The following is an 11,746-nucleotide window of genomic DNA, read 5'->3' on the forward strand; positions in this document are numbered from 1 at the left end:
CATGATTTTTCAAAGTTTTAAATCATTTTTCTAATTTTTCTGATTTTAATTTTAATTCGAAATTAAAAGACTAAAATGCTATGGGTACCCAGAGTTGTACCCAACAAAATGTATGTGTGGCTGGCAAGTGGGGTCAAGGGGGGTCTAGTTGACTCAGTCAACAGTCAACTTTGTGACTATTGACTGGTCAAAACTGCAGATGGGGCCCATGTGTCATTCACACATATCAAACATTCTTTTAGTGGATAATTAGATGGGGGGGGGGTTCTACCATAGGTTGTATCTTGTAGAAGTGTTTTCTTTTAAAACAAGGATTAATTAAGGTGTGGGTCCCATACGCCAGTGAGACATTAGCTAACTCAGTTAGCATTTTTTTATATATTAAAACAAAACAGAGCGGGGTCCCGTTGACAGTGAGAGAGGGTAGGTGATTAGCGCCCTAATCTACAAGGGCTTGCCCATACAGAGGGCCAGCGGCCTTGCCGACGAGCGAGCACGGCAGGCGAAGGTGGCGGCGTAGAGCATCGGCAGCAGGAAGTAGGAGTGCCTGCAGTAGGAGCAAGCTGCGGCGGCAATAGAGGCAGCAGCACCACGCGAGGAGAGCAGCAGCACGCAGTATGGCAGCGACAGAGCGCCGGCAATGGGCGGAGCCGGTGCGGGACTGCGCGGTGGAAGACGGGCGCGACAGGAGAGCAGCAGGCAAGGCTGCGCGAGCAGCGATGAGGCGCATGGGCCGGTGGACATTCACGCGGGCCGGTGATGCGGAGCATCAACAGCAGGAGGCAACCGAGGGCACGACCACGGGCATTGGGGGTGAGTGCAGGGGGGAACAGGACGCAGTCGGGGTGGTGGCCAGCCGCGGTGGGGCGGCACGGGCGTGGTGCGTGCGCAGGCGAAACGGGCAGTGTGGTTGGGCGGTGGCCGGAGCGGCGATAGAGGGAAGGGGAGAAGGCGCGGTGTTCTCACCCCCGATGCAGGGGTTCGTCGGCGAGGCTCGGTGTAGCCGAGCTGGTGAGGGGGCGACGAGGAGGTCGAGGACGGGGATGGCAGAGGCGCGCGACGCCGGCGATGGCAAATGGTGATGCCAGAGCAGGTCGAGGCAGCGGCATCCGAGGCGTCGCGGTGAGGGGGGGCCTCGGGAGGAGGGCGAGGCATCCGACGAGGCCCGACGGCTGCGCAGGCGCAGGACGTCAGTGCAGCGACGACAAGCGTCGACGCGGCGTCGATCCAGAACTGGGGCGGATCGCGATCGGGGGAAAGAGGGTGGGAGGTTAGGGTTTCCCTCGGTGGGTGGGGGGAAGTAGGGCCATATAGGCCAGGGGCGCAGGGTGGGCCGACTGGCTGGCTCGAGGCCCAGCTGGGCCTAGCCTAGTTGAGGGGGGTTCCTTTTGCTTATTTTCCTTTTATTTGTATTTTTATTTTCTCTTTCATTTTTACTTTTGTAATTACTTTTCACGCCAAACAAATTTTATAAAATGTGAAATTGATCTCAACAATCATTAGGCAATATATCTCACTGCCACAAAAGTTTGAGGAGCATTTGAATTCATTTGAAATTTGTTTAAATGGATTTGTATTAATGGGGCTGTTTTGGTCACTATTGTAATTGTTTTAGGGCAATTAATATTTTGTTAAATGTTGGATGTTGTTTGTTAATTAGCTAGTGAATATTTGTAACCTTTTGAACATTTTTAATTCACTGTTTTATGAAACTATAACTTGAATTGTTATTTGAATTTTTATTTGAACTAAGTTTGAAACGAGTGTAGTTTAGCAAATTTTAATCATGATGACCTGGCATCATTAACAGGGGTTTACTGTAGCTTGATTATCCGGACGTCACAAATGCCCGTTGAATTTTACCAAGTATTTTGGGATTTAATTTGTTCCGATCTACTTCAGCTGTTTAATGATTTTTTTTGATGGCAAATTGGACCTCTCTAGGCTAAATTATGGTGTTGTTACATTGATTGCCAAAGGCTAGGGGGCTGATAAGATTCGGATGTATAGACCTATCTGTATGCTTAATGTCCCTTTTAAGATTTTTACCAAGGTTTTGAACACTAGAGCTATGTTAGTTGCTGACAAGATAGTGTCTAAGATCCAAACAGCGTTTATTAAAGGGAGTTATTTGTTGGATAATGTAGTAATGCTGCATGAGACCATGCACTATCTTCATAGAAACAAGCTCTCTGGTGTGCTTTTTAAAGTCGATTTTGAGAAAGCTTACGATAAAATTAACTAGGACTTTATGCTTTCTTTGTTAGAAATGAAAGGGTTCCCTGAAAAGTTTATTCAGTGGACCAAGTCAGCCATTGTTGATAGGAAAGTCGCTATTACTTTAAATGAGATGTTGGGTAATTATTTTTCTACTAGAAAAGGTCTAAGGCAGGGGGATCCCTTCTCCCCCTTGCTGTTTAATATAGCTGCTGATGTCCTGGTGACCCTGGTTGGAAGGGCTCAGGAGCAAGGGTTTATAAAAGGTCTAGCCCCTCAGATTTATGAAGGTGGCCTTTCTGTTTTACAATATGCTGACGACATGATTTTTTGTTTTGAGGACGACTAGTAAGGAGCTAGGAATCTTAAAATCATTCTTTGTGTCTTTGAGCACTTGACTGGTCTAAAAATTAATATTTTAAAAAGCGAGGTTTACTGTTTCGGTGAGGCGGAAGTAAGACAGAAGGAATATGCTTAGATCTTTACTTGCACAATTGGAACCTTTCCTTTTCGCTACCTGGGTATGCCTCTACACTATAAGAAACTTAGTAATAGCGATTGGAAACCTGCTGAGGAGAAATGTGAGAAGAAAGCAGCTACCTGGCAAGGGAGCTTGCTTCCTATGGGAGAGAGACTCATTCTTACTGAGACTTGCTTGAGTAGTGTCCCTAGTCACATGCTTTCCTTCTTTAGATTGCCTAAAGGTGTGCGTAAATGCTTTGATTTTTTCCGAGCTCGTTTGATTTGGCAAGAAAGGGAGGGAGTGCGGAAGTACCACCTGGTCAACTGGAATGATGTGTGCCAACCTAGGGACCAGGGAGGACTGGGGGGTTACTAATCTAGATGTTAAAAATGTTAGTCTTCTTTGTAAGTGGCTCTGGAGACTAGAAAATGAGGAGGGGGACTGGCAGGAGTTGATTAGAGCAAAGTATCTGAAGAAGAAAATTTTGACTCAATGCGAACCATCTCCTAACAACTCCCACTTCTGGAATGGCTTAATGGAAGTTAAGAATATTTTCTATGGCTGTTGTCAGAGAATTTTGGGGGATGGACGTAAAACTAGATTTTGGGAGGATGCGTGGATAAAGGAGAAACCTCTTTGTTTGATTTTTTCCTCGTCTTTATAATCTAACTTTTTGCAAACATGTTACTGTTGCGAAAGTATTTACCTTGAAGTTTAATTGTATTAGGTTCAGAAGATGTTTACATGGGAAGACTCTTGATATGTGGAATAAGTTACTTGATATGTGTGGTCAGGTGATTTTGTCGGATAAGCCTGACAAAGTTAAATGGTTACTTACAAACTCCGGTAGCTTTTCCATTAAATCTCTGTATCACTATCTTATAGCTAGACAAGTTGCTTTCCCTTTTAAAAAACTATGGAGGATGAAGATGCCTCTTGAAGTTAAGGCATTCTCTTGGTTAGTAATCAAAAATAGGATTCTGACCAAGGACAATCTGAGTAAAAAAGGCTGGAAAGGTGCTAGGTTTTGTGATTTTTGTGACTGTGAAGAGAGTGTGAATCATTTATTTTTCTCTTGTTCCTTAGCTAAGTTCCTGTGGAATATTGTGGGAAGTGCTCTAGGGAGCCAGAGAGCTCCAATGTCTTTTTTCGACGTATGCCAGAACTGGTTGTCTAGCTATACTGGCAAAGATAGAGTAGTTGTTTTATTGGGTACTGCTGCTCTCTTGTGGTCTATATGGAAAACAAGGAACAAATCCTGTTTTCAAAGTGTTATGCCTAAAGATCCTACTGACATTATCTTTCTTGTTTGTTCCCTACTTGACTCATGGAAAAATTTGCAGAAAAGAGGGGTGCAAAGCATGCTTCAGCAGGTGTCTAGGCGTATCGTAAGGGTGACTCGTGATATCTTCAAAGGAGGGCATGGTTTGACGCCGCATGTGAGAAGGATTTTGTGAAGCTAGCCGCTGAAAATGCTTGCTGGCTTCAAAGCATTTATGTTAATTTGGTTATCGTCCTTTAGACTGTTGATACCTTTGTAGCTAGCGTAGCACTAGGCCCTTCTATGGTTAGTTTTGGACGGATTGAAGCATCCTGATGTGGTGATATATATCAGTGGTGTGATGATTAGGCTAGATAGGCTGGAGCATCCTGGTGTGGCTTCTAGATCAGTGATATAATGTTGGTTTCATGCCTTGTAAACAACTCCATTTTCATAATGAAAATGGGAGCCATGTGGCCCCTTCGATCGAAAAAAAATGTTGAGATGCGGCTCTCAGTTCAGTTCGAAGACATAAACAGAGAGACAGGCACAGATCATGTTCGTTGAGACACGCCAAGGCAATGTCACGTCTATGCTGACTGGGAATAATTAAGCATGTGTAGCCGATATCGGGCAGGCAGGTCGACGTGGCATTCTCTACGGACCACGGCAGGACGAGTTTTATAGTTGACTGTTGACTTGTTCCCGGACAAAGCGCCAAGTGCCGCCCCCGGGAACTTGGGAGTAAAGAGGGGGTGCAGTGCACCATGACGTGCGCCGTGCACGATTTTCTTCATCCCGAGCTCTTCTGACGGGCCATCCAAGGAGACAGGGTAGCTACGCAAGGCAAGGCACGCACTGAATCACCACGAATCACCGGGTCAGAAGAGTGAAGAGATGATGAACCTAATCCCCAGTTTCACGACGCCGTGTCTGTACATGACCCTCGACCCCTCTGAACTCAACGCTCTGCCTTCCCCGGATCTTCTCCGGCCAAGTCGACTCGACAGTACAGCGCCTGGAATGGATGCTTCCATCGAAAAAGAAGAAGAAGAAAAAAAACACTCAGCATTCCACCAGAAACCCCGCCAGAAACGACGGGCCTTGGCGTCAGGTTTGGTGCATGCTTGCCTCCTCAGCCCCCTGACTGACTGAACCTCGCCGTCGAGGCGCCAAACCTGATGGCTTCCCTCCACGAGGGCCGCTGGCTACCGCCCAGATTTCGGCTTCCCAAGCCAACACTGGAAGGGATTCAGTTCGGTGGTGATGCTAACATGCTGGAGGAGCCTTGGTAAAAGATTTGCCTCATTGATTAATTAAGCAGATGAGAATTGACCAGTTAATTAACGAAAACCGGGCGAAAACCGACTGGAAGGGCCTTTGGAAGCAAAGCAACGCTCAATTCTCCAGAAATCTGCACCAGCACTTCTCTGAAGCTAGGCTGATCACTGTCTCCGTCTCTGTCGAGGAGACTCGTTTGTGTTCTGCAAATCGTTCCAGCCTGTGTTATCTGGAACCTTTTGCTCAACTCACTTCCTTATGCATTCTGCCATTCTCTCAAAAATATGATACGCTATCAGCGTACTCTCTGGAGAAGAAATAAATAAAGGAACGGGGCCGGTGCAGGAGACGTTAAATTGGACGCACACCACGACCTGGAAGACAAGAAATGTTCCAACACCAGATGAACTGTCTGTCCACTTGTTCAGCAATTACAGAGGGTTGTTCCTGAGGTTTGACACAGTTTTTTTTTCCTAAGCTTTTCAGCCATGTAGACAGCAAATTTACCCGGCGGTGAAGGCTGATTATTCCAAAGAACTAGCATTGACCACTACAAAATTCTTTAGTGACGCGCAATTACCGCATCTCTGGACGAACACCCAGTCTGATATTACCGCGGTATGCGCGGCTCCAAGATTACACTAAATGAGATAGACACTCTAGCCAGGTCTAATCTCAATGGGACTATTTGAGTCTGTTCTCTATGGCTTCTCTTCGTCCGACTGAGACCCGTTGATGGCGTCCGCGAAGTACTCAACTGGAGACAATAAGACATACCACAAATGAGTAAGCTGGTCTCAACATAAATCATCAACTCAGGTATGTATATGATGATTAATAGGCAATTCATAGCTGAGATAAATCACAGCAAGCAAAATTACCTATGTCATCATGGTTGCCTATGTCATCATGGTCTGGGGAATCAAGTAAGAGATCCGAGTCCGAGGGCAGGAAAGGGGTACCCGCGTAATTCTCAAGAGCCTCCAAGTCTGAACATGAACATGGAATACCAACAGTGTGATTAAAAATTTAGAATGGCAGGCAAATAGGACGCAGAAAATAAATCTGGCAGTACAGATGTTGTATTACTTGACAGCAATCAGACAACAGAACTAGCTAACAAATGTAAGCTATATGTTCACCTTTCCAAAGGCTGGTTATCAAAAGAAGTACTATCAATTAAAGTCATGCTACCAAAGCCAGAAGATTACCTCCTAAACTTGTCAAATCTGCTGTAAGATCAGAGAGGCTGAAATTCCAGAGCTGCCCCAAGGATCGGATGGAATCCCTTGACGACCCATCTGCCCCTAATTGCAGAGGTCCTGTGTTCCCTATCTCCGATCCAAACGCTGAATCCAGGACTGATGTATCCATGGCCATCCCTGGTATCTCAGATGGAGTGAAAGGAGCATGGCTTGATGCTGCTGATGAGGGACTCACAGCCATATCAGATGACATAGCACCAGCATGTGCAGCTTCAGGTGCACCGTTGTCCACAACCATGCTTCAGGCAACATCAGAAATATATAATATTAGCCATGAATGTGAATAGCAAGAGCAAAAGACTTTCTGCAAGACAATAAGTCAGAAGGCTGCAACCTGCAATACTAATTCCTCTATTTGTATTTTGTAGAAATAACAGCCCTCGGACATTGGTTAAAAAAATGAACATGTTGTAGAAACATCAGATGACGTCAGGTGAAACAGAAATATGGATAACAACAAAGTGAACAGGAGATTTTTCTGGTGCAAGTACCTTTCATGAAACTTTATAGCGGAAAGATGATAAATAAGCATCATAATTAAAGTGAATAAATTAGTGAATAGCATGTTGTGACATTACTTAAGAATCGACCACTTGAGTAAGCATTTATTCCCTAGCAGTTTGACTAGTGCAGCACAAAGAACTGTATATGCCTTACCCCAGTATGTGTATATGCGGATATGCTCCAACTATATAGACAGCAGCAGCACCCAAGATAAAATGTTCCAATGTTTTGATATGCATACATAGATAAAATATGATTTGCCAGACAAAATATTCTCAAGAACATGATTAAACCAATAAATCCCACAATGCAAATATCAAGCATAAAGGGAGAAAAGAACATGGTTAAACCGATAAAGGTAATGCTTACTCATTTCCAGAGTTCATGCGCATTGGATGATAACCACCTGGGGCAGGGATCCCATTCACTACATGACCACTGGATAGACCACAAACCATCGGATCAATGTGAGGCTGGCCGGGAGCAGGCATCAGAGGTTGCTGAAGTACTGGATACCCCATCGGTAGATTGTTAACTGCACCAGATCTGGGCTTGAGTTCAATAGCAATGGTAATTGTATTATACATTTTTAAATGTCTAAACCAGTCAATGATTACAGCTAAACCTGAAACTTAGCCAGATCATGCTAAAGCTGCACCATGAAACTCGGTACTAGTGTAAAAACAAAAAAACATCATTGTAAGATCTTTAATTATATCATTTAGAGTCTTCCCACACCAAGCCAACACTGATGCAGTAAATGGGGATAATATGGACCCAAGAAAGCAGAGAAAAAGCGTGGTTACTTATGATGATAAGATATTTTGATATAAGGTGTGGACTTGTAATTTTTTTTCTCCATAAATTACATGAAAGGGAAGGAAATTTCTTGATAGAAAATGTGCACATTTCCTTCTGAAGCAAACTGTAGTAAACATAATAGCTATGTAGAAAAGATAGCATACTGGAAATCCCACTACAATGCTTGTTTAGCCTCTTTTGAAGCTAGATGTGTAAAAAGGGGCATTACCTGGCATAGGATGCATTCCATTTTGCATGGGAGCCAGCGGAACATTCGGAGGTGCTGGATATTTCATCAAATTATACTGGTGCTGCAATAAATGGTTGAACAAGACAATCTGTCTTTTCAATTTCAATCTTATATAGTAAGCGCGAAAGAATTCAGAGTTCTCTTCTTCAAGTTTCTGCCATACTGAAAATACAAAAATATAAACGAAAATGAGCAGAAAGGCTTTAGAACTCCAATGGATGTATGTCTAGATGCTTGAAGTTCACATTTTGTGTTTGTCCTGAGCAATTACCATCCATGTAAGTATTGATGAATAGGTCAAACAGGTAAGTACAAGGCTACAACTTCATTTTATTGAGCAAATTTGTTCGTCAATATGATGGGCAGGATTTGTGCATGCCTCTTGAGCAAGATGAAACTTTCATACTGTAAGAAATAGTACCATATATTACTGATTGTAGCCCGAATTACAAGAAAGAAGCTAGCAAACAAATAAACTAGTACGTAGAAAAAAAGAACTCGAAACAAGAATATCATCAGCAACTGAATTTGCAACATCACCTAAAGTAGTGAAGCCAGGTTCTATTCTAGCACGAGTAGAAAGTGTCCTAACAACCTCTCCTTTGGTCATGTACAGCTGCAGACAGCGCTCTATCAAATTTTGGACCTGCAACAGGATGTCAAGTTTCATTAATTGGAAGAGTTTGGAACCCCCACTGCAGAGGGATGTAATCTGGTAATAAATTAGCATCCAAGAAGCTAAAGAATACAGAACAGCAAAACGTCTTACAAGTTCAATGTCTTCACGGGAGACTTTTCTATTATCATTGTTAGCAACTGCCACAGAACCGGGATCTCCTGCAGGTGCATCAGTGGCCATTGTGTTTAGTTGGTTACTTTGCACTTCATTAGTACCCTGGGGTGACATCTGCAACTCTGTGGTGCTCTGAATATCCTGTAGGAAATGTCCATAAGTAACATAAATCAATCACCTGCTAAAAGAAAAAGAAAAACACTGAAAACAGTAAACAGTCAATTATGAGTGGTAATAAGAAGAAGAAGAAAAGGATGTCTTGGCATTGAGGAACAATTCTCTCACAAATATTATGTGTTAATGTTTAATCCTATATTCACCACATTACTATAGAAGTATTTTGTTAGCAGTTACCAAGAAAAGCTGTAGCAAAGCTCTGGTTCATGTGCAATTCATAATGTATAGTCATCTCACTCTCTAGTCTGGTGAATAAAAATTGTATGCACTTTCACCATCTGGTTAGACCAACCAGAACTAATTTTACGCTGAAAGGTAAAGATAATTATGAATGGAATTTTCAGTGACAACTGATAATAGCAAGCAAATTCACCTGAGAATCCTTCATTGCAGCTTATCTACTTATCACATAAGAAATAGCTAAATCCAGGATCAATGCTTATCCTGATAGGAAAATTATACCAATGGTTATGCTAGAATACATTGCGAAACGTTGTCATGTTTAACAAGAATAGAAACTCGAAAATAAACATCAAACCATTGCAGTGCACCTTAAAATAGCCTTGCTGGAAACTGCCATATCAGCTTTCCAATTTATTTCATTCTAGACTAGGAAGCTAATGAGCTTCACACTTTTGGTCAAATGATGCAAAAAAGGAAGAAAAAAAGTGCAGTGACATGATAGAGAGAACGAAGTAATGAGGGTCCTTTTAAGGTACAAGGAAACGAGTAGTACTGCTACTCTACTGCAAGTATGGCAGTGTGGCATTCATAAGATGAAACCATACTGGCACTTCCATCAAATTGATGATGACATCAATCGGCGAAAGGTAGAAACTAGATGGTGCTTAAAGAAGAACTTGCTGCAGGTTTCATCAAAAATGAATTTGCATAAGCATGTACCGAAATATTGGTGCTTTCTTTTGAAAGAATAAGGAAATGTGTAATGTAGGTTTAAACTACTAAAAGGGCAGCCCGGTGTACGTAGCTCCCACTTGCGCAGGGTCCGGGGAAGGGTCCGACCACTTTGGGTCTATTGTACATAGCATTTCCTTACATTTCTGCAAGAGGTTGTTTCTCGGACTCTAACCCGTGACCTCATGGTCACAAGGCAACAACTTTACCGCTGCCCCAAGGCTCCCCTTCGTAGGTTTTAAATTACTGATAATATCAATTGTCGTTAAAAAAGAGGTTTGATATTACTTAATGGCATGCAACAGGAAGCAGCAGCATCCCCCAGAAGTGCCTGAAAGACATCGCTGAACTTAACTTCTTAGCTCTGGTGTACCAACCAGATATGAAAGTGCAATCTTATTGTCAGAAATTGAACAGGATTTGTGAGATTGGCCATCTAGAATCTTGGAAGAACAACAGCGTGCCAAATACTAAATTGCTGACAACAGGTACTCACTTAACATCAGATTTAACATATCAGCCCAACTGTCTGAATCTGGAGCACTGGTTTTAAAAACAAAGCAAAGAACTTCGAATAGTTGGGAAAACAAGAAAGTGATTGTACAAAGATGAACACCCCCCAATCACTTGTCCCAATTCGCTGATACACTTGCAGTACGGCTCGGGTACAAAGGAATCGTTCAGCCACGCAGGGGCGGACGGACCCAACGTGCGGCATGGAAATTCAGTAAAACCCAATCATTTGGAAAACTAAGCTGCGCAGCTCCTGGGTAAATCCCGTAGGGGCTGCTCAGATCGACCTCGCGCGGTACAAATCGGGCCATGGGCGGATGGATGAGACTGATAGGTTGCCAGTAAACAAACAAATCGGCAACTAACTGAACTGAATGGAGAAGAATGGTTCGGGTTTTTGTTGCTAGCTGCCACGCAAATAACGAGACGAACTGGGCTCTTACCGAGGAAAGAAGAAATCAATCCATCCGGCCAGGCTTAGGGCTCTTACCAAGGAAAGAAGAAATCAATCCGCGCCGGTCCAGTGCCAGCAACCAGTGAGGCTGTGGCTTGCTGCGCCGCCGTGCTCTCGTCGCCGCCGGCAGAACAAATCGCGACGAACGAAGGAGCACCGGCTGCTGGAAAATGGGGCTGGGAAGGGGGCGAATTTGGGGGGAGAAATCTGTGAGGAGAGAAGGCGACGGGAAGGATGAACGTTGGAAACGGGGCAAATCCACGATTTTGGTCGGTTTATATAGGAGACACCAGTATTACAAAGGTGTGGGTTGTGCTATCGAATTGGCTGAGAGACTGCCCCAGCCGTCTCCCATCACACACAGTCTATGTTGAAAACCCTGACCTTCAAAAAAAGTTTTAGATATAAACCCTTATGATATTTAATACTCCCTCGGATTTGGTTACAAAGGAAGTATTTAATGGCTCTATTAGCTTGTTTGGTGTGGATTTAAAAAGGACAGTGATAGGCGTCGGCGCGCCTGCACAATTTTTGGCCGGTCAGTTGTCTATATCGTTAGATCTTATACGCTTGAGTGGCTCTGATTAGCCCGTAGATTAGGCCAACGTCTTTCTCCCACACGTGCGCTTGGAAAAAAAATGGAGGAGCTCCGCGTGCTTACCGGATGCCTCGCGCTCGGCCTTGGCCGTCCTGTGCTCGCACGCGCTTGCCGGCCATCCCAAGCCCCCCCCCCCTCCCCATGGTCGTCGTCGTCTACCGTCGCGAAACCACCGCCAAAATTCGGCCATCTCCTCTGTCATCTTCCGATGATCCACACCTCCTCTCAGTTCCTCCTCTCCCTCACCATGGCCG

At 44.0% G+C, this 11,746-nt stretch overlaps 2 protein-coding genes across 4 annotated transcripts in view; one reads left to right on the forward strand and one right to left on the reverse strand.

The window, feature by feature from the left end:
* LOC123056853 (uncharacterized) overlaps positions 1-520 on the forward strand; it is a 50,525-nt gene extending 50,005 nt beyond the window's left edge. Inside the window, exon 3 of the mRNA XM_044480103.1 lies at positions 467-520. Within this exon, the coding sequence (XP_044336038.1) occupies positions 467-520 (54 nt within the window). The remainder of the gene's footprint in view (positions 1-466) is intronic.
* A 5,053-nt stretch (positions 521-5,573) lies between these two features.
* Positions 5,574-11,224, reverse strand: LOC123060703 (uncharacterized). Of its 3 annotated transcripts, XM_044483520.1 has the most exons (9): positions 10,931-11,224; positions 9,386-9,456; positions 8,812-8,976; positions 8,583-8,688; positions 8,022-8,204; positions 7,361-7,526; positions 6,434-6,726; positions 6,104-6,211; positions 5,574-5,979 (listed from the first exon to the last, which is right to left on the reverse strand). In XM_044483520.1, exons 2-9 carry the CDS (start codon positions 9,398-9,400, stop codon positions 5,924-5,926), a joined length of 1,092 nt encoding a protein of 363 aa, XP_044339455.1. In that variant the 5' UTR covers positions 9,401-9,456; positions 10,931-11,224; the 3' UTR covers positions 5,574-5,923. The 3 variants fall into 3 exon arrangements, with proteins under 3 accessions (XP_044339455.1, XP_044339456.1, XP_044339457.1); XM_044483521.1 differs by lacking the exon at positions 9,386-9,456 and having other exon boundaries at positions 10,931-11,214; XM_044483522.1 differs by lacking the exon at positions 10,931-11,224 and having other exon boundaries at positions 8,812-9,013; positions 9,386-9,409.
* Between the last annotated feature and the right edge of the window lie 522 nt (positions 11,225-11,746).

Source organism: Triticum aestivum, chromosome 3A (assembly GCF_018294505.1).
Source record: "Triticum aestivum cultivar Chinese Spring chromosome 3A, IWGSC CS RefSeq v2.1, whole genome shotgun sequence".
Taxonomy (NCBI): Eukaryota; Viridiplantae; Streptophyta; class Magnoliopsida; order Poales; family Poaceae; genus Triticum; species Triticum aestivum.

What these genes read in the sequence shown, in the direction of transcription:
- LOC123060703 (XM_044483520.1), bottom strand. An exon ending in AGATTTGACAAGTTTAGGAG is followed by an intron (nt 6,212 to 6,433) that starts GTAATCTTCTGG and finishes GTTCATGTTCAG; the next exon opens with ACTTGGAGGCTCTTGAGAAT. An exon ending in AGGCAACCATGATGACATAG is followed by an intron (nt 5,980 to 6,103) that starts GTAATTTTGCTT and finishes TATTGTCTCCAG; the next exon opens with TTGAGTACTTCGCGGACGCC.